Consider the following 27,186-nt stretch of genomic DNA (forward strand, 5'->3'; position numbering starts at 1 on the left):
CAGCAACAATTTCTTTATTTCTTGCTAAAATTCCAATGTTTGGATCGATACCCCGAGCAACATTTTTGGTTCTAGGTCTGTGGATTTCATTTCTCTTATCCATTGTTTTATAAACGAATCGACGATGTTTTGATTTTACGATTCGCGGCGAAGTTTCGGTTGAACGAGGAAATTTTTTTTTTCTTCCACAATCGGAAGATAATATGAAACTGGAAGAAGAAGAGTTGAAATGAGTAGAATTGTTTTTGATTTGGTTTTTATACAGTTTTACCAGAAGGGCATTTATGTAACTTTAATATCATATAGGGTACCCCTTAACTAGAGTCTTTGACTGGGTATAAATTGATGGCCCCTAAATCCTTTGGGGTGGCCCCTGAAAACGCCAGGATTAATAAGGGTATCGGGGTCAAGTGGTTTACCCATTCTCCACACCTCAGTCCTCGCCTCCCTTTTATTCTTTCCCTCCAAAATTTCCTCTCTCAGAAAAAACCCTTAGATTGCAAATCTTAACCCTTTTATTTTAACTTCAAAATCCCAGAGCAGTAGATAGAGATAGGGTTTTAGAGAAGGAGATGGCAAAAGACGAAGAAGATTTGAGAGGCGAACTAGAAGAGAGATTGATAAACGAGGAATACAAAATATGGAAGAAAAACACACCATTTTTATACGATCTGGTTATAACCCATGCTTTAGAATGGCCATCTTTGACTGTTCAATGGTTACCTGATAGGGAAGAACCGGCTGGTAAAGATTATTCAGTGCAGAAAATGATTTTAGGGACTCATACTTCTGATAGTGAACCTAATTATTTGATGTTAGCACAAGTTCAGTTACCTTTAGAAGATGCTGAAAATGATGCTCGTAAATATGATGACGAGCGTGGGGAGATTGGTGGGTTTGGTTGTGCTAATGGAAAGGTATAATTTTCTTATCAAAATATTTAGGGTTTTTATTTTTTCTTAATTAGGGTTATGTAAGTTGCCAAGTTGTGAGAATAAATGTTGTTATCTTTTGATTTCTGGGTTTCTTTTGTAATTGACAAGTGAGAAGGTGTTATTTTGCTTGAATTGTAAACATGAAGTTTGGTAATTATGAACTCTTAGGGTTTAGGGATTTTAATTTTAGTGGTCTAAGGGGATCTGTACTGTTAATTTCATGTTAGGTTTCTTTTGTTTGGAATTCAGTGATATATTATGGTCAATACAAGGTAATCTTGTTACTTTCGTCATGGGTCTTACATATTTTTTGAAATGTGTCGATTTTGAATAATTTGCTTATATGTGCCGAATACTTTTATAGCTTATGTTTTCACTGATTGACTAGTAAGATTGATTACCCTTTTAAATGTGGCACCGAGATTGCTGGAACCTTGATGGTTGCACCTCACATTTAGCAGCTGTTTACTTATTTTACAGGATACCTCATCATGTAGGCTGTAAATCGGTTTCTGTTTCTTTGTAGCGGAAGTTTTGCTTTTACATTTTTCTTGACATGCTGTTATATAACTCGTTTGTATGGTTGTCATTTGAAAATAGCAGTTACCTGCAGAAAATCTGATTGTTGATGGTCTTGGTACAGCAATCACCGATATATTTGATACAACCAGTTAAATTTTGTTTACATACTTGGTACAATTTTCTTGTGAACAATTAGTGGCTTATCCTTCTAAATTCCGTTTGTGCTTTTTGCTGGATATAGTCAAGACATTACCATCCTTACAGGACCCATATCTTTGGTGACAGCCCATCACTTTTTAGCTCAAATCATCATAGTATATGCATATTTAATCTTAACTAATGGAGGCTCACTCCCTGTCTTGTGTTATATTCATGTTGTTTATGATTAACCGAAGCGTCAGACATAGTTGTAAGTAGTAGAATCTAGTTAAACATGGCTGCACTCTTATTGATATAATGTGCTGATTCGGATTGCATTTTCAGGTGCAAATAATTCAGCAAATAAATCATGATGGAGAGGTTAATCGAGCTCGTTATATGCCTCAGAACCCTTTTATCATTGCCACAAAGACAATTAGCGCAGAGGTCTATGTTTTTGACTATAGCAAACACCCGTCTAAGCCTCCACTTGATGGCGCATGCAGTCCGGATCTCAGGTTGAGGGGCCACAACACTGAAGGGTATGGATTATCTTGGAGTCAGTTCAAGCAAGGACATCTACTGAGTGGCTCGGATGATGCTCAGATATGCTTATGGGATGTCAATGCAACTCCTAAAAATAAGGTTCTTGAGGCTCAACAAATTTTCAAGGTAAGAGTCGTTATATCATACAGTTATGTTGCAGTTGATGTCTATGTCTGTTAATTTGAGAACTGAGGTCACTCATGGGCTACTTTTGGGGAAAGAGAAAAAAATGCTGTCCAGGTTTAACCACATTCTATATGATAAAAGTTGTAGTTGGGAAGAAGTTAAAACTGTAATCCTATGAAGTTCTTGTTAATTAAGCCGAACCACATCTCACATGTTTATTTTTTGGTTAATGTAGAGCCATGATGGTGTTGTGGAAGATGTTGCTTGGCATCTGAGGCATGAGTACTATTTTGGCTCTGTTGGGGATGATCAAAACCTGCTTATATGGGATCTGAGGAATTCATCAGTTACCAAGCCAGCCCAATCTGTCCGTGCGCATGACGGTGAGGTGAGTTTCAAGATTCTCTCATTTCTCAACTCTGCCAGATTTGTCTGGGAGTCACATAGAGCTGTTTATTTGTTTTTCTAGGTGAGTTTTGGGGTAACATTTCATTCTCCTTTTGGCTCAATGTTGCCATTGTGCCTAAATCCAATTCAAGTGCTTCCTTTTAAAAATCTCACAGCTTATTTCGTGGATTATGAATATGACCTGGAATGATCATATATTAAGGAAGTATAATACTATACGCGGCTTAAGCTTACCAGCACATTTTGATGTAGACAGGATGATTATTTAACTTTATCAATAAAGAATGGGATACATTTGAGTCAAAATTTTATATGGAGAAATTACAAGTTGAAGAATGAGCATAGCTGCACTTTGAGTGATTCGTTAACTTCATCAGGTAATAATATGCCAAACAAGTAATATAGGGTCAAAATTTTACCCATGGTCTTCTGTGATGCTAACTTAAACTATAGTCTGAATAGGAGGATGGCTCAAAAGGTGCCATATGATTTTCTTCTGCTTAATACAATAACAAAGTTTAGCTATAGAGGTGGTACTTTTAATCATCATTGGTGCTCAGAAATTGGCACATAATATCCATTCAACCGCTTTGATAAAACCAGGTGCATCCGAAACTGTGGTGAACTTTCATTATTTTTACCAAAATAATGGAGTTAGTATAAGCTGGCAATTTTTAACATTATTGGCGCTCTGAGAATGATACGTTGTAACTCCTCAGTTTCTTGAAATCTTTTAGTTTTAAGTAGAGAATTGATGTAAAGACTCTGGGTATCTGATTTGGTTAGTTTTGGATTCCGAATAATTGTTATACCAAGGAAATTTTAATTGCTGTTAGTAGGCTATCATAGGAGTAGAAAGCATGTTTGGGTTGATTACTTGATAAGCTTGGGTCTTGCTTGTTATCATCATCTGGTGGCCAGACTCTGGCTTATGTTCCTCGCTCATTTTGGTCAAATGATTGGATTTAACAGGAATAGTTAATGTAATCTTCTAGAGGATTGTCTGCATGTTGTTTAAGTTCCCATAAATGACTCTAACCTAAATTAACTGGTCTGGCATTACGTTTATTATATGTTCCTATAAGTGACTCTAACCTAAATGATTGGATTTATTATATGTAGTTGTACCCCCAAGAGAAAGGCATTATGACAAGACTAAGAAATAGAAAAGTGTTAAGAGAGCATGAATATTGTGAATAATAAATGTAACTTATGTAACTAGGTAGGGTTTGCATATGCACTGTTAATGTTTGACAAATATGCAAGTACCTGATACAGCCTTCTTTTCATGTTTCTCTAACAGGTTAACTGCTTGGCTTTCAATCCGTTCAATGAGTGGGTTGTGGCGACAGGTTCAACTGATAAAACGGTTAAGCTATTTGACCTTCGTAAGATAAATACTGCTCTCCACACTTTCAACTGCCACAAGTAAGCGTTCGTATGTACAATGAATTCTTATTATATGCAATAACAAGGAAAACAAATCTTGATTGTCATAATTTCGCCTTTGTGTCAATAGGGAGGAGGTTTTCCAAATTGGATGGAGCCCGAAGAATGAAACGATTTTAGCTTCTTGTTGTCTTGGTAGGAGACTGATGGTCTGGGATCTCAGCAGGTACTTTTCTTGATCAAACCTCAGTTAATTAAATTTGACAACACTATGGAATTTCTAAATACCATAGCTTCGAGTTCTCTTTGCTTTTTCACCACTGTAGATGCTAATATCATCTACTAGTTCAGATCATTATTTCTGCTTGGAAATAAGATGCCATTCCATCGAGCATCCATACAAGGGTCTAAGGCTCTCAATGCTGTTTTTTTAGTATTTATCACACATTTCATTGTTAAGATTCAAGTAGTATAGCTGTATTGTCAATAAACATCTCCATCATATCATTAGTTTCTAATCACCATGCAATATTTAGGTCATTGTATGAAGCTATGAACATAGTGTTCGGAACTATTAGCATAGTTTCCCATCTAAGATGTCACTTTCCAGTTGAGTTGATATTGAAGATGCACTCAAAATTTTCTGGGCTGAGTAGGATTCTATGTAGCACATATATGAGGAAGTTCACCAATTTTCTCAGTAATCATTAATGAAGTCTTGTTTTATCTGCTTACTGAGGGGCTGGTTGAGAAAGATATGTAAAACCTCAATTTGAGCCTGTTCACGCCACAGTGAGAGTGACTGACCAAAGTTGTATTTTCTTTTACTAATTTGGTGGAAGTAGTTTAGGTTATGAACCTTCATTAACTTAGTTTTGTGGTAAAAAAATTTCATGTGTATGACACAATGATAGTTTCAACTCAGAACTTCATTTTCCGTTTTGATCTTTAGTGGTGAATCCATAGTACGGAAATTTCTTAGCTATATCATGAATAATGTGGTTCCTGTTATTTGGCTGTTCATATTAACTTAGACTTTCAGTAGGTTTGATGTCTAATTGTCCTTGGAATTTCCACATAACTATTTTATCCTTTCAAAGTTCATTGTCTTTTAGTTGTCTAATTTAGGATTATAGTGGTAGATAGTTCTAAAAGAGTTCATGTATCAATGGTCTGCTACTCCTCAGTTTTGCTTTTTGGTTAATATTGGCAAAACAACATTGCCCTCCATGTTTCTTGAGAATTATTGTAGCTTGGATAACTGAAATTAGGGGTTGTCACAGAATTGATGAAGAGCAGACACCAGAGGATGCAGAAGATGGCCCACCAGAGCTACTCTTCATCCATGGAGGGCACACTAGCAAAATCTCGGATTTCTCTTGGAATCCTTGTGAAGATTGGGTTGTTGCAAGCGTAGCTGAAGACAACATTCTTCAAATCTGGCAGATGGCAGAAAATATCTACCATGACGAAGATGATGTACCAGGTGAGGAACCTTCAAAAGCTGCATAATGTTTCTTTACCGTTTCCAGTAGATCCTAGTGTAAAACTGAGAGAGAAGAAGAGAAAGAAATCAGAAACAAGAACTGGTACTTATTGTTGTGTATCAACAGTTGTTTCATCTTCTTTATCTAGCTTTTATGTTGTTATTATTAGTCTTATACATATATATTTTTATGTATTTGTCTCGCTGGTTTTTGATCGCGTTATGAGTAGCTTGTTTGGTGTTTATCACTCTTTTCATATGACCTATATTGTTATTCTTCTGTACCGATAAACAGTTCATCCTAAAAAGTTATTAACTCTGTAAGAAGCTTCCCTTGGTTTCCCATGTAAAGTAGTGAGATTCTTGTTGTGCCAATCAATATTAGGTTGGCCGTAATATGAATTTGAGTGAGTAGAAGTCAACCTGTGAAGAAGCTGAACAATGTTTTCAGTGAGAGCCTGATTTTCTTGCAGAATTTTTGTGTTGTGGTCGGAAATGCGTTCATCCAAGAAAACATGAATCAAGTGGGGAAGGTGAAAACTAAAGTTGCAGAGATAAGCTGCAACAGGTACTCATACCAATAGAAATCTTAAATGGCCTGCTGCAGTTTCATCTGTATCTGCTAGCTTCCATCCAGATTATATCCATCCAGCACGAGTCTGACGCAAGTGGCCTTGCAGCGGAAAAGCTCTTGCATCGCCTCTTGTTAGAGAGGCCTTTGACTTTTAAAGAAGACCATATGAACGTCAGTGATGGGAACTGTTGGTCTTTAGGTGTCCGTTTCCGCGGGTTGATATATTTATATATTTGGATGATTGCGACATGAGTTTGAGAAAAATAATTGCATTCTTCATGTGAAGAAAGAGACTTTGAAAAACACTTATTGTTTGGAGCTTTATGTCAAATTTCCCAACCTTTACTTGTTTGGCTCTTTAGCCGTCCGAATCATATAATCAAATTCCGGTCTCTTTTGTAGGCCTTTAGTTGAATATTCTATAAACATCTCCAACTGAACCTCCTTCCTTTACTCACATTCATTTCACATGTCCTTACTTATTTCCAAATTATCAGAAAACATCCTTTTGGGTTGGATTCTTGCTCAAAAATTCGCTCAAAAGGGGGTTACCGGAATTATCAGGGGATACTGTTCCATATGAGATAAAAGAGTTGAATCCGATCCTGAACGATCTTTCGAAATGAACAATGGACGGTAAAGCGGAAAATCACTTGTCGCTTTGAAACGGTTGGGTTTGGATCTATAAAGGTTTTTCCAAACCTTGGACTGGAATTTGGAAGACTGCAATACTCCTCTGAGAACTAAGTCAACCATCGTTGACTAATGTTGGAAAGGGTGTTAAATAAATTCTAAAAACTCTTTAGGGTTCCTGATTAATTAACCAGAAAAGTAAAGGACTAGTCTTTAAACCCTGAATAATTTCATTTTTATGTGTATCCAGTTTTCCGTCTATTTTTTTTTTTTTTTTTAATTTTAATTTGGTATAAATAATCTTTCTCTGATCACTACAAATCTTTCTCCATTGAATCGTAAAATCAAAGAAACAAATACAAAGAATTATAAATGCAGAAATCTCTTCTCTCTTAAACAAGATATTTCTCTTTTTGCAATTGCTTTGTGTGAAATCAATATGAAGAGAAGAGATAGAAATGGTGAAATTTGGGATTTTGAGCAAGAAATGAGTAGTATAAGTAGTAGAGATGGAGTAATACTTGGATTAGATGGCGGAACTACATCTACTGTTTGTATCTGTATGCCTTTAATGTCCTTCTCTCAGAAACTCCCTGAACCACTTCCTATTCTTGCTAGAGCTATTGCTGGTTGTTCTAATCATAACAGTGTTGGAGGTAAATTCATTTGATTCTTCTTCTTCTTTTTTTTATGATTCATTGATTTTATTCTTTTCATCTATATTTCGATGCATGTTTTGTGATTTTCTATGTTGGTACCAATTATTTGTGGGAATTTTTGATTATTTGAGAATTAAATCAAGATTCTGAGGAAATTATTTGATCTTGTTTCTCGAGGAAATAATCAAGGATTTATGATTATTTGAGAATTCAGTATAATTGTTTTTAAGATATAGAATAAGAATTAAGAAACATGAGGAATTTTGTTTAATCGTGTTTTACTTCAATAGTGTGACTGTGTCTCCTAAATTTTGATAGGCTGTGCTCGGAACCGTAGATAGATGCAGTCATTTTTTTTTGTTAATGATTTGAAAAGCTACTAGACTCCATTAATATTTTGAGTGTTTTGGAATTTCTGCAGAAACGGCTGCGCGTGAGACATTGGAACAGGTAATGGCTGAAGTGCTAACTAAATCTAATTCCAACCGGTCTGCTGTGCGAGCTGTTTGTTTAGCTGTATCTGGTGTTAACCATCCTACGGATCAACAGAGGATACTCGATTGGCTCAGGTTTTCTTCTTTACATTCACCTTTTTCTTTTTGTTGAATTTCTCTTGGTTTGTGCACTAAAAGAATGAAAGACCGGAGTGATTAGTTATCTTTGTATAACCGTAGTGATAGAATTTTTTCAAGGTCAAAGATCCTGTAAGTAGTAAAACATATGTCTTTCGTGCCACCATCAATCACATCCCTCATTGGAGGTCTTGACTTACCTTGTAACATCTACAAAGATGACGAAGAGTAAATGCAAATGGAACAGAAAATAGACCCTAAGATCCGGCACTCCTTGTCATTCAGCTTATTTTAATAACATGATGATAATATTAGTGCATCTTTTTTCTAAGCTCACTAGGATCAAATTGAATTTACTTAAAGGCGATATGGAAACAAGGCCATCCAGTTACCCATATATGTTTATAGCCTGCTAGCTTGCTGACTATAGAGTTTGAATTTGCACCATATGCTGCTCTAAGAACAATGGTTAACATAGTCTTTCCTGTGGGTAGTATTTGGCTTTCTCACAAATGAAACCGCTGTCAGTTAGCATTGTATGGTTTCCACAATAAATCAGAAGTAGTCTAAGCTAATCTTTTATTAAATTAAGTTAAATCTGATCTATAGTAATTTGTAATAATGTGTTTATGGTTTAATCACGCACTAAAGACCAGCTTAAGGTTAATGCTAGATAAGTTAAAGATAACTTGTGAGCTGTCCCATGCAGCCATGATGATGCAGGGGAAACCCATTTACATGAGGTGTCTCTCTCTGTCGATTATGAGAAAAGAAGAAGAAGGTGTCTCTCTAAACCATGATGGAAAGGTTAGAGAGAAAGACTTTCTTCTAGCCTCTTGTAATAGTGAGAGAATCAGTTTTACCCTTCATTCAAGCATGAGGAAATAGAAGTAAGAGTCCAAGTCAAACCTTATAAGTTATCTACCTATATCATCTTTGTGGTGATGTTTCGTGATATTGTTGAGCTGGAGAACGTGGAGACTTAACTGAGTATGATGTTACGTTAATACTAGAGATATTTCTGATTCAACAGAATGTATGGTTTATTATCATCTTCAAGTTTAAGCTATGATGATTAAAGAGATGAAATTCTATCACTATCAACTTAATGTGTGTAACGTAATTATGTTTGGTTGGAGATATGTTCACAATTCCAACATTTGGCCTCGTAATTATAACAGGATATGTGATCACAATGATTCGGTTATTCATACACATCTTAAGTAATTAAACATCCACCGTAATTTTAAATTTTATTTTCTTCATATCATCTTGGCAAAGCTACATAACCCCTGGAAGGTTTCTGTCATCAACATCTCTTTCCCTTCTTTTTCAACCGGTACAGTTTCATCTATGAATAAAAAAACTTGCAGTTGCATGTGAATGGTTCAGCTAAACCTTTCATTTTTATTTCTGCTTCTGCAATAATGTAGTTTGCTGTCTAGTGAGCACATGAGCAATCAACGGCCATACCTTTGATTTTGATTCGTGTTTCCCTAAGTTGTCATCTCTAACGCTTGAAGCCTGCAAATTGTCTTCCATCTCAGGGACATATTTCCAAAGCATGTAAAACTATTTGTTCAAAATGATGCTGTGGCAGCTTTGGCTAGTGGGACAATGGGGAAACTTCATGGATGTGTTCTAATAGCTGGTACAGGGACCATATCTTATGGGTTCACAGAAGATGGAAGGGAGGCTCGAGCTGCTGGTGCTGGACCTGTTCTAGGTGATTGGGGAAGGTACTTAACTCTAGCTTTGTTATCCCTGCATGTATGTAAAAGTTTCAAAAGCTTCTGGAAGAGCCGGGGGAACTTTGCGTCCTGTTAGTTTAGATGTGCTTACATAGTTCACCTAATCCATGATAAGTAAGAGTACTATTTTGATGCGCATCAATGATAGACATTTCCATTGCGAATATGGAACCCTAAGCGAATATAGAACCCTAATACTAGCCTTGGTGGTTCGTAAATAGTCCTAAAAGCTTGACTCCAGCATCTAGAAACTCCACATTCAAACTTAGCGCGTTGAGCGAGTTGTGGTTGAATCAGGTTGATGCTTTTCTATTATAATTGTTTCCACTATCTCTTACACTATATGGTTTGTTTCTTCAACTCAACTGACAGGAGGCTAGAATTTCCTTGATGGTCATGAAAATTCAGTCTTCTCCCTCTCTCCCTGCTTGCACTAAAGTTAGATATATTTGAGATATGTTGGAACCTTAATGATTCTTACCCACCAACAGTGGCTATGGAATTGCTGCACAAGCATTGACGGCAGTGGTGAGAGCCCATGATGGCCGCGGCCCGCAAACAGCACTTACATCCAGTATTCTTGACATACTGAACCTCTCTTCTCCAGATGAACTTATCGGGTATGCTTCTTTGGCAGCTTAAGTTATGATGATTAATTACTGCCTGATTGCTGCTACAGTTTCAATGTATTCTTTGAAGAAAGTATAGTATATGATCTATCTTGTTCCTTTAGACTACCCACATCTTTGGGTTGGTTACAGTTGAAAACTCCTTTTGAAGGATCTTAAGGGTAGTTCTGAGGTTCAACTGTATTGGGCTTAAAGCATGATAGTTCAAAGAAGGCAGAGATGTTTAAGGAACTTCACGTTAATTTTCAAAATATCAGTGTTTTTGGTCATTGCAACTGTATATTTATTGGATTCCGGAATATCCACTATCCATGAGGTGTTCTACAGGTTGGATGGCCGGTAAAACTGGTAAAACCCAAGTGCATGTGGCATCACTTTATCCATGAGGATAATGATTGCTGTAAAATTCTGTAACTTTTATTTGCGTATTATATTGTAGTTTCAAATAGAAGACTTAAGAGTCTAGCAAAATAACATTTTGTGAGCTTGTTTCTACAAACTCCTGTTTGAGTTGCAATACCTCCTGGCTCCTGATCTAAGCCATAGATCACTTAAGCTACGTCTTAACTTCGCTTTTCCAAACAGGGCTTTAGATACCCGTTCATTGGTGTCAGTAAGTAACTGCATATAGTATCCAATAGGTTCAGGCTATATCATGACCTGGCTTAAGCTCAGTAGTTTGTTGTCAAAAAAAAAGAAGAGGTAACCAGTATATCAGCATGGATATACGGCATATGTAGTTTTCGGGCTGTGTTTGCGAGACTATCATGGATACAGAACTCACTCCTTGTTAATAAAGTCTCTTCAGAGTTTTCCTAAAAATACCAAAAATAAGGGTACAGTACCCATGTTGGGTTATCCTAATTACATTAATAAACTAGTGAAGAGCATAGTGTTGCTTGGTCTCCAGACAGAAATGGAACCATTGCATTTTGGTTCATTACCTTATTATATTCTCCAAAGCATGATTGCTTCCTAGTCTTTCCTTAAATCTCGTAGATCTACCTGTGTCTTTTCAGTAGTCTTTCCTTATTGGTCAAATGAAATAGTAATGTAAAAGACTTCTTCTGTTGAATCCGTAAGTTCATGTGTTGCTGTTATCCCTCTACTTAAGCTGCTCAAATTGCATGCATTTGAATAAGATCTTGAGGTTCTTTATGGTGATCAATAGGTGGACTTATGCGGATCCATCATGGGCTCGCATTGCTGCACTTGTTCCACTGGTAGTATCCTGTGCAGAAGCAGGAGATCAAGTAGCTAACCAAATCTTACATGACTCGGTCAAAGATTTAGCGGAAAGCGTGAAAGCAGTTGTGCGTCGACTTGGGTTGTGTGGAGAAGGTGTGTGCTTATTGAAGTAGAAATAAACTATTTTACAGAGTTTTGAGGGTATTATTTGCATTACTGAAATGTAGTTTGATCCATTTTTGGCCTTCTTTACACTTAAGAAACAACCAAAAGTACACCCAATTTTTTTCCCAGAAAGTTTTTACACCTATCAGGATGTTCCTGGTGCGTCTTTTCTGCTTCACATTGATCGGCATGAAGATAAGAAAATGAACACTGAGGGCGTTCCTATCGCAAGTAGATTTTTTGGTGCATTCTAGCTGAAACTTATCTATAGCATGGGAATTTTGCATTGTGATCGTGTTAGCTTCTATGTAAACCTTAGCTTTTGCCAGATTGATCCTCTTAAAAGACCATTTGTTGATATTTTGGGAACTAAAGAAAAAATAAAATTTTCTATATTAGTCCTTAAGTTTTCTCAGTTTCATATATCTTTGTGTGGGAAAATAATCTAAAAGAGCTTGAGGAACTGTCCTATTGATAGTAAGAAAAATAGTGTGTATGTTAGGAAGTATCACTGTATTCTGTCATGTAATAAATTGAGTATTATTTGCAGATGGAATGGATCCATTCCCTCTCGTTATGGTTGGTGGTGTGCTTGAAGCTAATAAGAGATGGGATATAGGGAACGAAGTTATTAAACGCATCTGCGAGAGCTATCCCGGGGTTCATCCAGTTAGACCCAAGGTTAGCTTACTATCTAAATCTGATTCCTCACATGAGTTTCCATTTTTTATATTTAGGGTTCATTTGAAACTTATCAAATATAAATACTTGCCTGTATGGAAAATATGGTAGATAGCATGCACATGTGCTGCACAGAGGAGAATGATACAATTAGTTTTAGTTTGCGTTCAAGGAATTCCCTAGTTTGCTGTTTCGCGTCTAAACTTTGCATCAGTAAGACAAGAAACCATAAGTGTGCTGTATTTGGAGCCTTTTTTAACAGTGAAGAAGCTAAAGGTTGATTACGCAAGTCATGCTCGCAGAATGATGCATGAACACCATAACCCATGATTCGGGCTGAGATGATCCCTTTCATCTGTTCAGCTGCGGAGGGTGCTTGCATTTTCCATTTATCTATTTGTCTGTTTATCTAATGACCGAATGCTACTTCCGGTTTAAAAGTTCAGTAATTGTTTCTCAGGTGGAACCTGCAGTAGGGGCTGCATTGCTGGCTTGGACTTTCTTAAAGAAAGAATCAGAAGCCAAGCCTGCAACCTGATGAATGATGTGGATTCATGATTCTTGCAACTGTACATTACCATTTATTAGGTAAACAGGAAAGTGTGAAATTTTGGAGAGACAAAGAATCATTCATCATATACGTGAGCATTGTCACTCTAAATGAATATTAAAGTTACTGGAAGGTTTTTCAATAAAATCTCGGTTTTCTTTGGTGTTTGAACCATTCTTCACCTACTTGTCTCGTTTTTGCACACACCTTTTAAGCAACTCCAAGAGCCTTGGTTGTAGGAAGTCCTGTCTCTTTTTTTTTGTTACTCCTCCGGTTTGTCATTCACATTTCTGCCACATCAGTGGTGCATTTCTTTCTTTCTTTTTCATGTCTCTTCTTTAGGTCCGTTCCAATTCGGAAGACATTTCAACCCAACTTTCGCGCTCTTATGCACTTCACTGCATCCAGGGCAGACTTTTTAACCCATTTTTTTTCACTGTTGTGCACTGCACTGCAACACCGCATCCTACTGTGGACATGACCAAAAAAGTTAGGCTGGGAACAAAATTTGAGAATGACTTCTAGGAGCGGTAGTCAATAGAGCGATACCATTAGGAACATACTTGGTGTGTTTAATAACCACCATGAAGGATTCCTTTACACCACACAAAGAATAAAAGAAAGTTAGTCAAAAGAAAGCATAATAGTGATGGGATTCCTTTAGATAAGACTCTGATACTTAAAAGAGCAAAGGAAATCCATCAAAGTTCTACGACTTCGTATTCACCCTCCACTGGTAGTAGCATCATACTCCCCTGTCGCTGTTTGCACTTCCTTTCAAGGCGGGCTTCAGCGAATCTGATACCGCAGATAATAGAATACCACATCTTCATCACAAATTTCTCACACCCACTGCCCAATATGGTTCCAAGATACTCCTCCATTTCAGATGGGTGAGCACGATCCTTGTTAAGTCTCGAAATGATTTGTTTAAACACGTGAATAGCTTTTCCCTGTGCAGTGAACTCCCTCTGTGATGCTGAAACATGATACTCGAAGATGCTCCACATGATTTGTTCATCGACCAGCATAGCTTCTTGTTTCTGCCTACTGAGCTCCAGAATCTCTATCCATATCCCTGCATGCATGTGCTTCTGCAGTCCATGCTGTCACCAAAGTCAACAAGTACTAGCAAGTGAAGAACGCAAACCACACAAACATCCTAAACTTCACCATGTAGCATCAGGGTATTATTATCACGTCCATTTTAAGCTCACCTTTTCGTAAACATCCCACTTTATCTCATAAGAGAAGCTCTGCCTTCGTTTTCGGCATTGTTTCACTGATCTGTTTGAGCTTGCGAAGGTTCTCATAGTCGAATGCAACCATCATAAAATGACGGTTTCGACTAAACCTGTCACCATACTGTGAAATTTTCACCATTTCTCTGGCTGACCTCTCTCTGTCAATATCCAGAAAGGGATCAAGTACTGGTACATACAGACACAGATATGAAAAACATGAGTAGAACTATACATTGAAATGGCCAACTGGACGCAGATTCAGCACTAGGACACAAACAAACCTTACATTCTAAAATAAACATAGGTTGGAAGAAAGGACAGACTGCAGACGGGAAAGAAACATAAAAGGGATTCTCAAGTCGAAGTAATACCTGTCGTCCCTGCTAACTGGATTCCAAAGATAATTTTCATCCACAAGTTCAGCACAAAAATTGCAGATTTTTCACCCAAACTAGGCTTGACGAGCTCCAAAACATCTTTTGCATTAGCATCAATAGAGTCAACAACAGGATTACCTGCTTCTTCCAGCCTCACAAACTCCATAATCTCACGGAAAATCCATGGTCTCAATTGGCTATGCAACTCCTCCTGTTAGCAAAGTCCAGAAGCCAGCAATGTGAAATGTCATCAAATACTTTCAAGTATTACATATACTAGAATACCCAAGGAAATGGAGAAATTTGCTCTAAGTCTCACCTTGTCAGACACAGCCCAATCAACCTCGTAAGAGGATAACGTCTCTATATCACTCGGAATTGAATTCCCTAATCTAGCTTCACAGAGGTCTCAAAGTCGAGCATTTTTTTCTGGCGCCAAAATGAAGGATAACTGTAGCACCTATTCCTTTTAATCACATTTTTGACACGATCACTGCTCTAATCACCATTCCAGACTGGATCTGGCTGACCCAAGTTGTTGACAGAGGGCATATGCTTCTTCCCTTCCGCGTTCGATATGGATTTATGGAACTCCGCAGCGGATAAAATGAATGCTTTAGAGATGAATAAAAGATTCAAGTAAGATGTAAATAGAAGAATTGAAGAAACCCCTTTTAAACCACAATTCTGTCTGATAGACAAACCACATCAACGTGAAAGAACGGCAAACCATCAGAGGGTTAAAAAAAGATAAGAAGGAAACAAAGATTAAGGAATGTCATCATGCCTTGATCATCTCTGCCTATCTCTAATATTTGTACTAGTATGAGAAGCGTCCTCCATAGAATTCGCACAACCTTTTCAGTTTCAGTATGAACATCCAATGAATCAATGAGAGTTCAAGCAGCTCCAGCATTTGGGAAGGAAGGTTTTGTTTTCTGATGCAGTCTACGACCTGTTCAACTACATTGGCCTTTTCTGTCTTAAGAAGCTCCATGACCTTGTTTGTTATCCAAAATCTCATTTTCTCATGCACCTCATGCTGTAAAGGGGGAAAGCGAAGGTCGTAATAAAAGAAAACATGTGAATATCCATATCAGGTAAGAAAACAAACAAAAATAAAATAGTCATATGCAAATTCAGACCGAGTTTGCAAGAGAACAGCCTGAGTCGACATATGGTTTCATTCTGAAGGATCAACTTGATGCAAGTCTTTCAGGCAATAACTTGTAAAAGGAAGAAGAAACAATAAATTCTTGCTGTTTCGAATCGTGATGATTGGATGCAAGAAAAACAGGATGCATAAAACAAGCTAGTGAAACAGAATATATATTGAAATCAAGCAAATGAATGAGTCTCACTCTCACCTGGTCAAAAACAGCCCAATTTATCTCAAGCAAGCGCACCTCCTCATCCGTTTTAGGTGTCTCATTGAAATCCTCGACACCCAAAGGCTTCTTTCCGTCGACTATAATAAACCAAATTTGGGAATATAGAAAAAATGGCACTGGATAGAGAGAGGAAAATAATTGAAAGATTCATTTATGGAAGGCTATTGGATCCAAGGACATGCCTTCCTCAAGCTTACTGATCTCAAAGAAAAGCTTTTCCCACGTGTTACGGAATAATCTTTCAGATTCACCCTCACTGACCAATCCAAAGGACATAATTTTTTTATGAATTGACGACACAGAATCATGATATTTCATATACTCCAGAATTTGAGAAACAATGTCCGCTGCCTCTTCATCTGTTGAGGTTCTTGCAATATTTGAAATCCATGGCCTCATTTTCTCAAGCAGCTCATACTGTAGGTGAAGTACAGGGTAAACCAAAACATATTCAGGATAATAGGGGAAGAAAAAGAAAGAGAACTACTTAACGAGGAAAGGATAGATGCATAACTCGAATACAAAAAGAAAGACCACGACAAAAAGAATAGAAGCCGCACTCACCTTTTCAACCAACTCCCAATTCATCCCATAGTTGAACACTTCCTTTGTCACTGGCAACATGTCAATGAAGTGTTTGAGGTTTTCAACCGATTTCTCATCAAATGTCTTAATTAGTTTCTGAACTTATACATAAACTTCGGATTCGTAAACCTTCTCCATATATTTATCACACTCATCGTTCAAATAAATATCCAAATACTTAATAGATGGATCCCGTTGGTAATTCAGCCAGTCCCTACAAAACATGCCTATTTCCCTTTCAAGTTGAGACCTCTGATCTACTGGATGGGCGTTGGCGATACATCACTAGAATCTTTTTCTAGACTGGAGAAGTAATTCTTTTTAGCATTTTACTCTTCATGCTTCTTCATCAACAATCGAGATTTACCATAACCAGATGTAATCAACCACTCTGAAATAACTATTTTCATATCATTCATTCCCATTGTTCCTACTTGTTCGACTTCATTTATAAAATTACTCACTCTTTGCATCTCATCTTCATCAGATGATTGATTACCTTCTTGGTCGTAATCATCACAAGTACTCACTCTTGATTGATTCAGGATCAAGCCGGTCACTGTTAGCGGATAAAATCTCATGAAACCCTTTCTCTGGTCTCATCTTCATCAGATGATTGTTCTTCTTAATTATCATTCTTCAATTTACTCTGGATGAATTTTTCATCATCCCCAGAAACCCACCACCACCGCAAACATGAAACTAATAACACAATTCTCTATTCATCATTTCCATTTTCATCTTTTTCTTATTCATTTCAGCTCCATTCTTCTTCTTCTTCTTCTTCTTCATCAGCAAGAACACCAAAATCTCGTCTCTCTAAATCTTCTCTTTCTCCTCGGTGATTGAGACACCCAAGTATAGTGAACTCAACATCTTCCTCCCCAAATCCCAAACTTTTCCTCTACCCCCTCCCACAAAATGCCCTTAAAAACAGTAAACAAACACATAAACCACCACAATTAGTCTCTCTCTCTGTCAAAAAGAAAATGGCAGAAGACTTTGTTCTGGTGATGTAGTAATCTCATCTCAACTTTTAGACTAGTACTAATCCTTGATGATGGTTTGTTTCAGTTAAAAGTTTGAGAATAAGAAATGGGTTTCAGTTTCAAGACCACATTTAGTGATTCAAATTTCAGTATCTTCTTCTTTTGAAAGAGTTGTGTACTACCACCTCCATCTAAGTTTGAGTTCACTGCTTGTCATTTTTGGATTCAAGATCATAAGAAACTAAAAAACTTGAGTAACTAGCTAGCTACTGGGTTTTGGTTATGCATCTGTAAAAAAATTCTTAAAATACTAGTTATGGTGTTAATGATGAGTTAGCTAAATTAGCAACTGATGATAAATGGATAGGGAGGATGATGATGATAGAGTGTATGATGTTGATTCTGATGAAGGGTGTTGGGTATGGATGACCAATCACTTCTCAGAGTACTACTTGTGGGAGTACTACTTTTGTCATTTCACTAGTAGTACTGAATTTCGATTTCTCTGGTGATATAAGACAACCAAGAAGCGGTAGAAGTCTGTGAATTCCGTTTGGTGATTTGAAGCTCGGATGTTCACTTGATTCGGAGACTGTGTATTGATGACTAATAGGAAGCTTGTAAAGAGCACACCATGGCATAAATCAAAGACCCACCACCACCGAAAACCATGAAACCAAAAAAACATTCTCAATTCATCATTTTCTTCTTCTTTTTTATTCTCGTTGAATTCATATTCATTCTTCTTCTTCATCAGCAAGAACACCAACACCTCTTCAACTTGTCTCACCAATATGTAGTATATATCACTTAAATCATCTTCTTTTAAAGACCCACTTTTTCTCCTCCTCGGCGATTTGGGACACCCAAGTAGTGTAGTGAACTCAACATCTTCTAAACAACTTTGGTGACCTTGGTCTAGTAGTAGTACTCAATGTCACAGTAATAAAATTGAATCTTTCTGGTTGCATCCCTTTCAAATCTCAGTGGAAATTGATAAGTAACTCCAATTTTGATTTACTAGCTCAACTTAAATCTCTCGATGTTTTCCCTTTCAAAGTTGAAATCTTTAACATACAGTAATAATTTCACTGCTCCCCTTTCATATGTCTTTGAAAGAGAGATTTTAGATAGAAAGAATGAAGTTGTTTGGAAAATGAATGAATTTCCTTCTCCTCCGAGGATGAAAGAGATTTCAAGAAAGAAGCAAGAATTAAGTAGTACTCCTAGAGATAGAGGTGGAAACAGAGTATACTCTGTTCTGTCTGATCCACTTCCATTACAAGTTACTTGTCTCAAACATGTTACATTCATCATGCCGGGAATTTATTGGATGGAGAAATTCCAGCTGAGTTTGGGTGTTTGAGTGAGCTAGATCATTTAGAGATTGGTCGTCGAGGCAACAATGAAGCAGAAACTAACAGGAAGCAGCTTCCATGGCCAAAAATCAATGAGTTGCCGACCTCAGAGCTTTCTTCTTTGGATATTATACATGGAAATCAAGGAGTTCGAAACCAAAAATCTTTGGATAGAAGGAGATTTTCGGATTCTAAAATTCAATCTTATCATACAATTACTAGTACTAGTTTTTCTTTATCATCTTCTCACTCGCTCACCTATGGCCGGGACATTTTCGGTAGTAAAAACACCTGCCCTCCTACACGATTAGTCGCATCATCGTAGCTCTTAGGTATTGGTGGTGGGTCGCCCTCTGTCTCTCTCTTCTGTATGATTGATTGAGTCTCTCTCTTTACCTCTCCTGTCCGTCGTCCGGTGTGTTTGTTTTCCGGTCAATCATAACCTTTTTACCGCAAGGTACAATTCGTGGCCGTGTGACGTTGTATTATGGATAGTGAAAAATACTAGAACCCCCTATTATATGGGTTCAATATATAGAAACCCCACAAAATGGATCCTTCACTATCAACTCCATATTTTAGAAAAAAATGATACTGGTAGGCCCAAAAAATCAAATTTTTTTCAGATCTGGCCCATAATTAATTATTATGAATTTTAATAATGACAACACTACCCTTTACTATATATACAAGAGGAATCTCAGTAGATATTTTCATTTATCTGTTCTTTTTCTCTCTCTCTTCTCCTTTCATTTTCTCTTTCAGCTCCGGCGGAAAAACCCTAGAAAACTTCTTCGTCGTCTCCAAATTTCACCGATCTTCATTTTTTTCATCGATTTCATCTCCGTAATCTTATATTTCGAAATTATTCATCGATTTATCATCATTTTAAGCTTAGATTCATCCATTTCGTAATCCAAAACCTATAAAAATTCAGTGAAATGTCTCTGAAATTAACTCATAATGCGATTTCTGCTATTCTTAGAGGCGATTCAAACTTAAAACCTCTAGTTCGAGTATTTAGATAGAAAATCTACTGGTAAATCACAAGATCGGCTTCAATTACTTGTTTCTGACTCAGTTTCGTCTCAATATGCTGTTTTAGCAACTCAGTTGAATGAGAAAGTGTTCAATGGCAATATTCGTAAAGGATTTGTGGTTCAATTGATTGACTACATGTGTAATATTAAGTTTTCTCTTAATTCCGATCTAATTTTAGGCTTGATTTCAATTTTTTGGTGTTACGAATCTTTGAAATGATTCTTAGTAGGTTTAAACTAATACAGGTGTTGCTTAAACTAGAACTTTATACCGTGTTTTGTTGTGTTTGAATGATTTTATGATTGTGTTTTGTGTTGGATGTGGAATTGTTGCAGGGAATGATTGAGCAGACCTGCTGACCATGAAATCCAGGGTGGGTCAAAGATTGATGGCTCGTCCTCATCTGTAATTGTCATACAAAAAACAGCTTTTGCTTGTGACGCCTCACCATCAAAAACCTTGGCATTTAATGAAGATGCTGCTGCTCGATCAGAACTAGTACTATGTTGGACTTAACGTGTTGAAGCACAGGGTTCCCGGTCCATCAGACTCCGTGAACTTTTTAACATCCTATTACACTTTGACTTGGAAGCTCTTTTTTTTTGGATTTTCTCTTTCTGATCGATTTGCTGTTGCACTTGCAGCATTGAAAGAGGTGCAGCCTTTGTCTACTTCAACATTCAATGTATCGATTCACGTTAGTTATTGAATACTCAACTGACACAAGATTACATCAATCGTGGTTATTCCTAAGTCTAAAATTCTTACCATATATTTTGATCATTGTTCGTGGTGATTGGAGAATAATATTGATTAAGGAAGTTATTGAAGTTTCCATATTATGTATGCTAGCTGTAATTGTCGAAGAAAACTTAATCGCATCATTCCCGTTTATAATGTTTTCATGATTTAATCGTTGACATTGATTTTGATTGGAAAATAATAGTCATTATGATCATTAATGAAGAATTTTGGTCGAATATCACGCCTTCGGCGCTTAGGCTAGCGCCTAACATTTCCATAAGGCGCTAAAAGCGCCTAACTCGCTAGCCTAAAGCGCTGGCATGGAATGTAGTGTAGAGATGGATTTCTCGGGCGCTGGTCCTATGCTTAGGGCGCCTTTGGCACCTAGGCGCTCCAGGCGCTCGCCTTTTACAACATAGTTAACAGGGAAACCTCTGTTGCCTGGTAAAAATGTTGTTCACCAGTTGGATTTGATGATTGACCTGATTGGTACGCCCTTGTTGGATACTATTTTCAGGTATGATATTGTTTATTTTTTTCTCTTATCTTACTGTTTGAGTTGTATTATTTTCTTAGAGATGATTCTGATGTCAATAGGTTTGTGTTCTATGTGTAGGTCTGCAATGACAAGGCCAGGAAATACCTTACCAGTATGAGGAAGAAACAGCCGGTGTCACTCGCACAGAAGTTCCCAAATAATTGAATTTGATGAGTACTACTATGTGTAAAGCTAATTTAGTTATTTCTTGATTGCAGATGCTCCATAAACACGAGTATCTTTTGCTGGGATTGATTAATAATTTAATTGTCATTCAGGATTTAGCTCCTTATCAGATTTCACACAGCCCTGTTTTCCTTATTTCCTTGATCAATGTTTATAGTATAAATATGTTCTCACATTTCTTTAGCCTTTTCTAGTCACGGAATTTCATGATTCGTTTTCTATTTATTTTTCCAATGCAGATTTGGAGTATAAATCAAGATGAGTACGTCCATGACTTAAAGAAGCATATCAAGGTCCTACCTAATCATTTTTCTACCATGGTTACTAATTCATTATTATGTGTCAGTATTATTGGTATCATTTCCTCACAAGTGTCTCACAATCATACACTTGGGGTTTGCAGGAGGTACATCTACAGTGGAAGTGGCCATGGCGATGGTGGTGGTGCATAGTTGTGGAGGTGGCAACGTGATGATGGTGGTTGGGAATTGTACACATATGGAGGAGGTGATGACTTTACTGGTGGGGTGGAGACTTGTAAAGTTATGGAGGTGGAGAAAATGCTGCTGGCTAATCAAAAGAAAGCTGATGGGTCTAAACGTCTTAGAGTTTGTATCTGTCTTGATTCATAAATATCTGCACAAATACTTCAGATGCACATTTTTTTCATTTATGTTTGCTTCTTCGCATTGGAATGCAATTGTCAGTCCCAATGCGTTTTTAAGAATTAAATGATTTAATTTTCAGATGCAGTGGAACTGTAGGAACCTCAGAGAGGCTCAAAAATTACTGGAAAAGTTGTTTATCCATTAACAAAGACAGTACACATCGTATGTGTGAGAAAAGGTATGAATGAGCTCTTCTTCACTATTTCAAGCTCATCTGATTCTTGTTGAGTCTCTATGCAAGTGTTATTCCTGCAATTGTTTTGCCATGAGTTATTGGATTGGATTTGTTTAGTCTTAAATTAATAAAATGAACTCAAGCCACAATAACAGCTTCAATCATTTACATTTTGTTGGAACAAGAAGCTTGAGAGCCTTGAGGTAAACTAATTCCTCATGATGTATTAATATTTCCTCCTGATTTTATGATTCTTATAACTTTGACTTGCCGTACGTGTTTCGGTGATTGAACTCTAAGCATCCTTGACAGGCACTAAAGAACACATTTAAGAAATTGGACCATGACGTAAATATACAAGAGTTTTTTGGCACAAGGTATGTATGACTTTAAGCATTGTCGAGAGACGCTCTGTAGACTTACCATCAAGTGTCTTTTTTAACACCATTCACCATTTTTTCTTTACCAGACCAAAAACCAGATATCACCCTTTTAATAGGAAAACAAGAGAGAAGGGTCCATTTTTGCAGTACTCAAGCTGTTGAGGTATGCCTCACGAATGACAGTAACTATATCATTCATTTTTATTTTATTTTATGGAATTCAATATGTACTCCATGTTGTCATAAGTAAATGTAATACTGACAGGTGCTGACAAATCAGTCGAGACTCTTGCAAGCTCAACTATCGGAAATGCGTAATAGACTGAGGTGCCACTCCATAAATATTTCTCATCTCAATTATTTGGTTGTTGTTTGTATTAGCGGTCATGTACTTAATTATTTGAATTTCACTTACCTCATTGCACTAGCCCCCAAACTGATGTTTAAATGAATGTAGGGCCCTCTGCCTTCTTGAACTATAAAATTATCCATTTGTGTCAGCCAACACTGCTTACTTGTTGCAGCTTGCTATACAAATTCAAAATTTGGATAATTATATGATTAAGTTTGCGGTCGGCTGCACTGTTTCGGCTGTTGGAAGGATCCAAATAAGGTAAACAATATAGAGGATCTAACAATAATGGAAAATTCTATCAAGGAATCACTTGCTCGGGTCAGATTACATAAGGTATGGTTATATTTTTGATTGATTATGTTTCCTTCACTTAGTTATTTTGTGGTATTATCAGCTATTCATGGTCTAACTGTATTGATATTAGCATTTTTTATGTGAAAGGAAAATTTTGGTTATATGTTATTTATATGTGTAACTTCTGGTTACACATTTTATATGCTTGTGTAACTCCTAATTACACAATTAGGATGCATGTTTAACTGCACATCACACAAGCCATATGCATGATAATTTGCACGTTTAACTAGCATTGGCAGACTATGGATGTGTAACTAGTAGTTACACATGCTAATTAAATATGTAACTTCTAGGTACACAAGCCAAATAAATGTGTATCTACTAGTTACACATGCAAATTAGATGTGTAACTTATAGTTACACATGCTAATTTGATGGGATATGCATATGTAACTTATAGTTACACATGCTAATTTGATGGGATATGTTATAGTGGTTATATTTATGAAATTGAGAAAAGAACATCAAGTCCTAGTAGTAGGGAGTAGTAGTGGATGCAGATTAGACTAATTAGATGCAGGTTATACTTATAGTTACACATAATAATTAGATGTGTAATTTCTAGTTACACATGATGATTGTATGTGTAACTTATGCTAATATGCATGTGTAACTATTGTTTACATGTGTAACTACTGATTACACATGCATTTTGTTTTCCTGGGTTCATATCTATATCCTGCTGAATCAGTTGTGTGATCATTTTTTGCGATATTAATGTGCTAGCACAAGGTTCCCAGGTGTTTGTATTATTCTGTCAGTATAATTACTGTCTGAAGCTTTACTTTCTGTTGCTTAAAATGTCCTTCGTCATCGATAATATGAAAATGGCTTAGGTACATCTAGACTAGCGCTGTAAAACGTCTTTCTGTTAATACAATGCTAACAACGTCTTTCTGCTGAAGCAGTGATATCTTAATTAAGAGCTTCTCATTCACTTGCAAGGTTAACTGTATTATTTTATGACTGGTAATTGCTTGATAGTCACCTCTCGTTTTTGCTAGTGTTATTCATTTAGAGATGGATTTGCTGATTTTATGTTGACATATCTAAGTCAGATGCATGTGTAACTCCTAGTTACATAATTCAGATGCATGTGTATCTGCAAGTTACACATGTTAATTAGATGTGTAACTTTTACTTACACATACTGATTTTGGGTACACATATCAATATGTATGTGTAACTCCTAGTTACACTAGTCATATGCATGTGTAACTGCTAGCTACACTAGCCAGATGAATGTGTATCTCCTAGTTACACATGTTATATGCATGTGTAACTCTCAGTTACACAATTCAGATGCATGTGTAACCGCTAGCTACACTAGTCAGATGCTTGTGAAACTGAAATATACATTGTTTTATGTACTGTTCATTTTAATCGTATAAATACTGATTGCTTGTTGTTATATTTCAGGTTTTAGATAACTTCATAAAAGCTAATTGCTTAAACGTGGTAATGGTCTCGCTGGAACTGGAGTTGACGCTGAATACACAAGTCAGATGCATGTGTAACTCTCAGTTACACTAGATAGACACATATATAACTCTCAATTACACTAAACAGATGCGTGTGTAACTTCTAGTTACACATGCTAAGAAATTATTGTAAATGAATATTAAAGTAATAACTTTTTTTTTGTGTTTTTTTTTTGATGTCTATTTATTTGCATATATATACAAGTGTAACTTTGCATTACACATATCATAAGGATGTGTAACTTCTGGTTACACATGCCATATGCATGTGTAACTTCTGTTTACACCTTCACACTGTATTTTAATAATTTCGGGCCTAGATTTAATAACTTTGGGCCTAGATTTAAATTTTATTTAATTATGGGCTTGACAATATGCATAAGGGTATCAAGGTCTTTTAAAAACTCGGGGCCTAGATTTAAATTTTTTTTAATTAAGGGCCTCATATTATGGGTTATCCATGGGTTGGGCCTGAGCCTAATTTCCCCTTATGGATAAAGAACAAAGACGGATTGAGATTACTCACGATAGTATTATGGATCGTACATGTCCATGGGTCTTTGTATCCAAAAATAACATTTCCACCATCTCTTGGGGGCCCCCCTTGGAAGCTCACCTTTTTTCAGTGTAATCATCAAGTAAGGGGGAGGCATGTGGGAATTAGCTGGTTTAGTGATCACCCTCTTCTTCTTTCCGGTTTCAGTTGAAGTTGAAGCTTCGGTTTGTTGAACAATAGCTAGAGTTTGTTCTCCATCGCCTTCTTCTTCTTCTTATTCCACTGCCTCTTCAATAATTTCTTCTTCGATTTCCTTATCTTTATCTCCATTACCATCATCATCACCTCCTCCAACATTAGGCATTTCTTGATCACCATCATCATCATCATCATCATCATTACCTCCTCCAGCAGCCGGAGTGCTTTCATCAACATCATCATCATCACCTCTTCTACCAGATGGAATTGATTGGTCTTCATCTGGAGTCTCGTCTGAATCACTGGGTTCCGATGGTGGTTCATTCGGTACACGGATCAAAAGCGTTCCCGGCACAACGTATGCCCCTCGACGTGTTGAAGTCAAGAGTTTTTCACCAACACGAGGAGGTCTTGAAGGAGGGCTAAAAGCTTTCTTCTTTGCCTTTTGCAATCTGAACAAGAACGATAAAGAAACCAATACATTAGTCGGCAGGGTCGACAAATATAACCCCGTCGGCTACACAAAAGTCGGAAGGATCGACTAAATAATGCATGTCGGCTGAACAGCGGCCGGCAGGGTATTATTCACATAACATGCCGGCTAATAACAAATATGAACACAGTAGGTACAAGGATTTTACACAAAACCAGTCGACAAGGTCCATTACCCATACATTGCCGGCTTACAAACAGCCGGCGTGGTTTTATACAAATATCATTCCGACTTTTAAAATTCAAGGCATCAGGAGACAAAAAGAAATGAAATATAGCCGGCAAGGTAAAAATATATAACCAACCCGGCTTAAAAAAAAACTGACGCCGGCAGGGTCATAGGTTGAATAACTTGCCGACCCTGCTAGTAGCAGTTACATATACTAAACAGCCGTCAAGTTCTTCTACCTAATAGCTTGCCGGCCAGCACTAAATATGAAATGTCGGCAGGATCGATAACATAATACCCTGCTGGCCAAATAACTGCAAATTCACAAATTTGATTTTTCTGATCTAATTTGACATGCAAACATGAAGTTAAAGTACTGGAGTGAGTTTAAGTAGGCGCTTACTTTCTTAATCGCACCATTTCTTCCGTTTGATCGGCTTCTACTTCTTCTTCTTCGACCGTTTTTTTCTTCACTTTCTTTTGAACCAAACTTGCAATTCCAGGATTATACTCATTGGGTTTTCGATTAGCTTCTTTCATACGATTTCCCTTCCACCGTGGTGGATCCATTGATGAATATTAATCGGAGTTTTCGAATCGACGATTTTAACGAATTAATCGACGAGTTTCGGTGGTTGAGCTAAAGGAGCCGGTAATGTGTTTGAGGAGGAGAAGAAGAATAGAAGAAGATGAAATGAAGAGAATGAAAACTGATTTAGGGTAATTAGAATTATAATGGGAAACCCATTAGGAGCCCCCTTAAAACCCTTAAAAAGAGTCCTTTAAAATTGGGTATACCCCAATTAATCTGGGTATACCCCAAACAAGCCAGGTTTTTAAACACTTTTATCTTGGGATATAAGAATCAAGAAATGTAATAAAAAATTGTCTTGGGCATTCAAACATAATTTGAATTCCGTTTTTACCCGCTTGAATTAAAATCGTTTCCCAAAGCAACGATGCTACACACCGTGAATTCTACACCGAAAATTCACCGACACACACAG

At 37.0% G+C, this 27,186-nt stretch overlaps 2 protein-coding genes and 1 long non-coding RNA gene across 7 annotated transcripts; 2 read left to right on the forward strand and 1 right to left on the reverse strand.

The window, feature by feature from the left end:
- The first annotated feature begins 416 nt into the window (after positions 1–416).
- LOC113290173 (WD-40 repeat-containing protein MSI1) lies at positions 417–5,852 on the forward strand. The gene is made up of 6 exons (XM_026539727.1): positions 417–917; positions 1,941–2,267; positions 2,503–2,655; positions 3,979–4,103; positions 4,195–4,290; positions 5,348–5,852. The coding sequence occupies exons 1-6, from the start codon at positions 573–575 to the stop codon at positions 5,574–5,576; spliced, it is 1,275 nt and encodes a 424-aa protein (XP_026395512.1). The 5' UTR covers positions 417–572; the 3' UTR covers positions 5,577–5,852.
- Positions 5,853–7,058: 1,206 nt separating this feature from the next.
- Positions 7,059–20,796, forward strand: LOC113290174 (N-acetyl-D-glucosamine kinase-like). Of its 3 annotated transcripts, none has more exons than XM_026539731.1 (7): positions 7,059–7,413; positions 7,838–7,985; positions 9,536–9,727; positions 10,231–10,359; positions 11,540–11,709; positions 12,272–12,402; positions 20,273–20,796. In XM_026539731.1, exons 1-7 carry the CDS (start codon positions 7,197–7,199, stop codon positions 20,294–20,296), a joined length of 1,011 nt encoding a protein of 336 aa, XP_026395516.1. In that variant the 5' UTR covers positions 7,059–7,196; the 3' UTR covers positions 20,297–20,796. The 3 variants fall into 3 exon arrangements, with proteins under 3 accessions (XP_026395516.1, XP_026395514.1, XP_026395515.1); XM_026539729.1 differs by lacking the exon at positions 20,273–20,796 and adding an exon at positions 12,863–13,133; XM_026539730.1 differs by lacking the exon at positions 20,273–20,796 and adding an exon at positions 12,514–12,691.
- On the reverse strand, positions 12,961–19,332 carry LOC113290175. 3 transcript variants are annotated; one of them, XR_003331449.1, is made up of 7 exons: positions 16,529–19,332; positions 15,941–16,381; positions 14,893–15,615; positions 14,568–14,784; positions 14,170–14,354; positions 13,502–14,046; positions 12,961–13,421 (listed from the first exon to the last, which is right to left on the reverse strand). It is a non-coding gene; the product is annotated as an uncharacterized LOC113290175 (long non-coding RNA). The 3 variants fall into 3 exon arrangements; XR_003331447.1 differs by having other exon boundaries at positions 13,502–14,058; XR_003331448.1 differs by having other exon boundaries at positions 13,502–14,058; positions 14,170–14,382.
- Positions 20,797–27,186: the final 6,390 nt, after the last annotated feature.

Source organism: Papaver somniferum, chromosome 6 (genome assembly GCF_003573695.1).
Source record: "Papaver somniferum cultivar HN1 chromosome 6, ASM357369v1, whole genome shotgun sequence".
In the NCBI taxonomy this organism is placed as follows: Eukaryota; Viridiplantae; Streptophyta; class Magnoliopsida; order Ranunculales; family Papaveraceae; genus Papaver; species Papaver somniferum.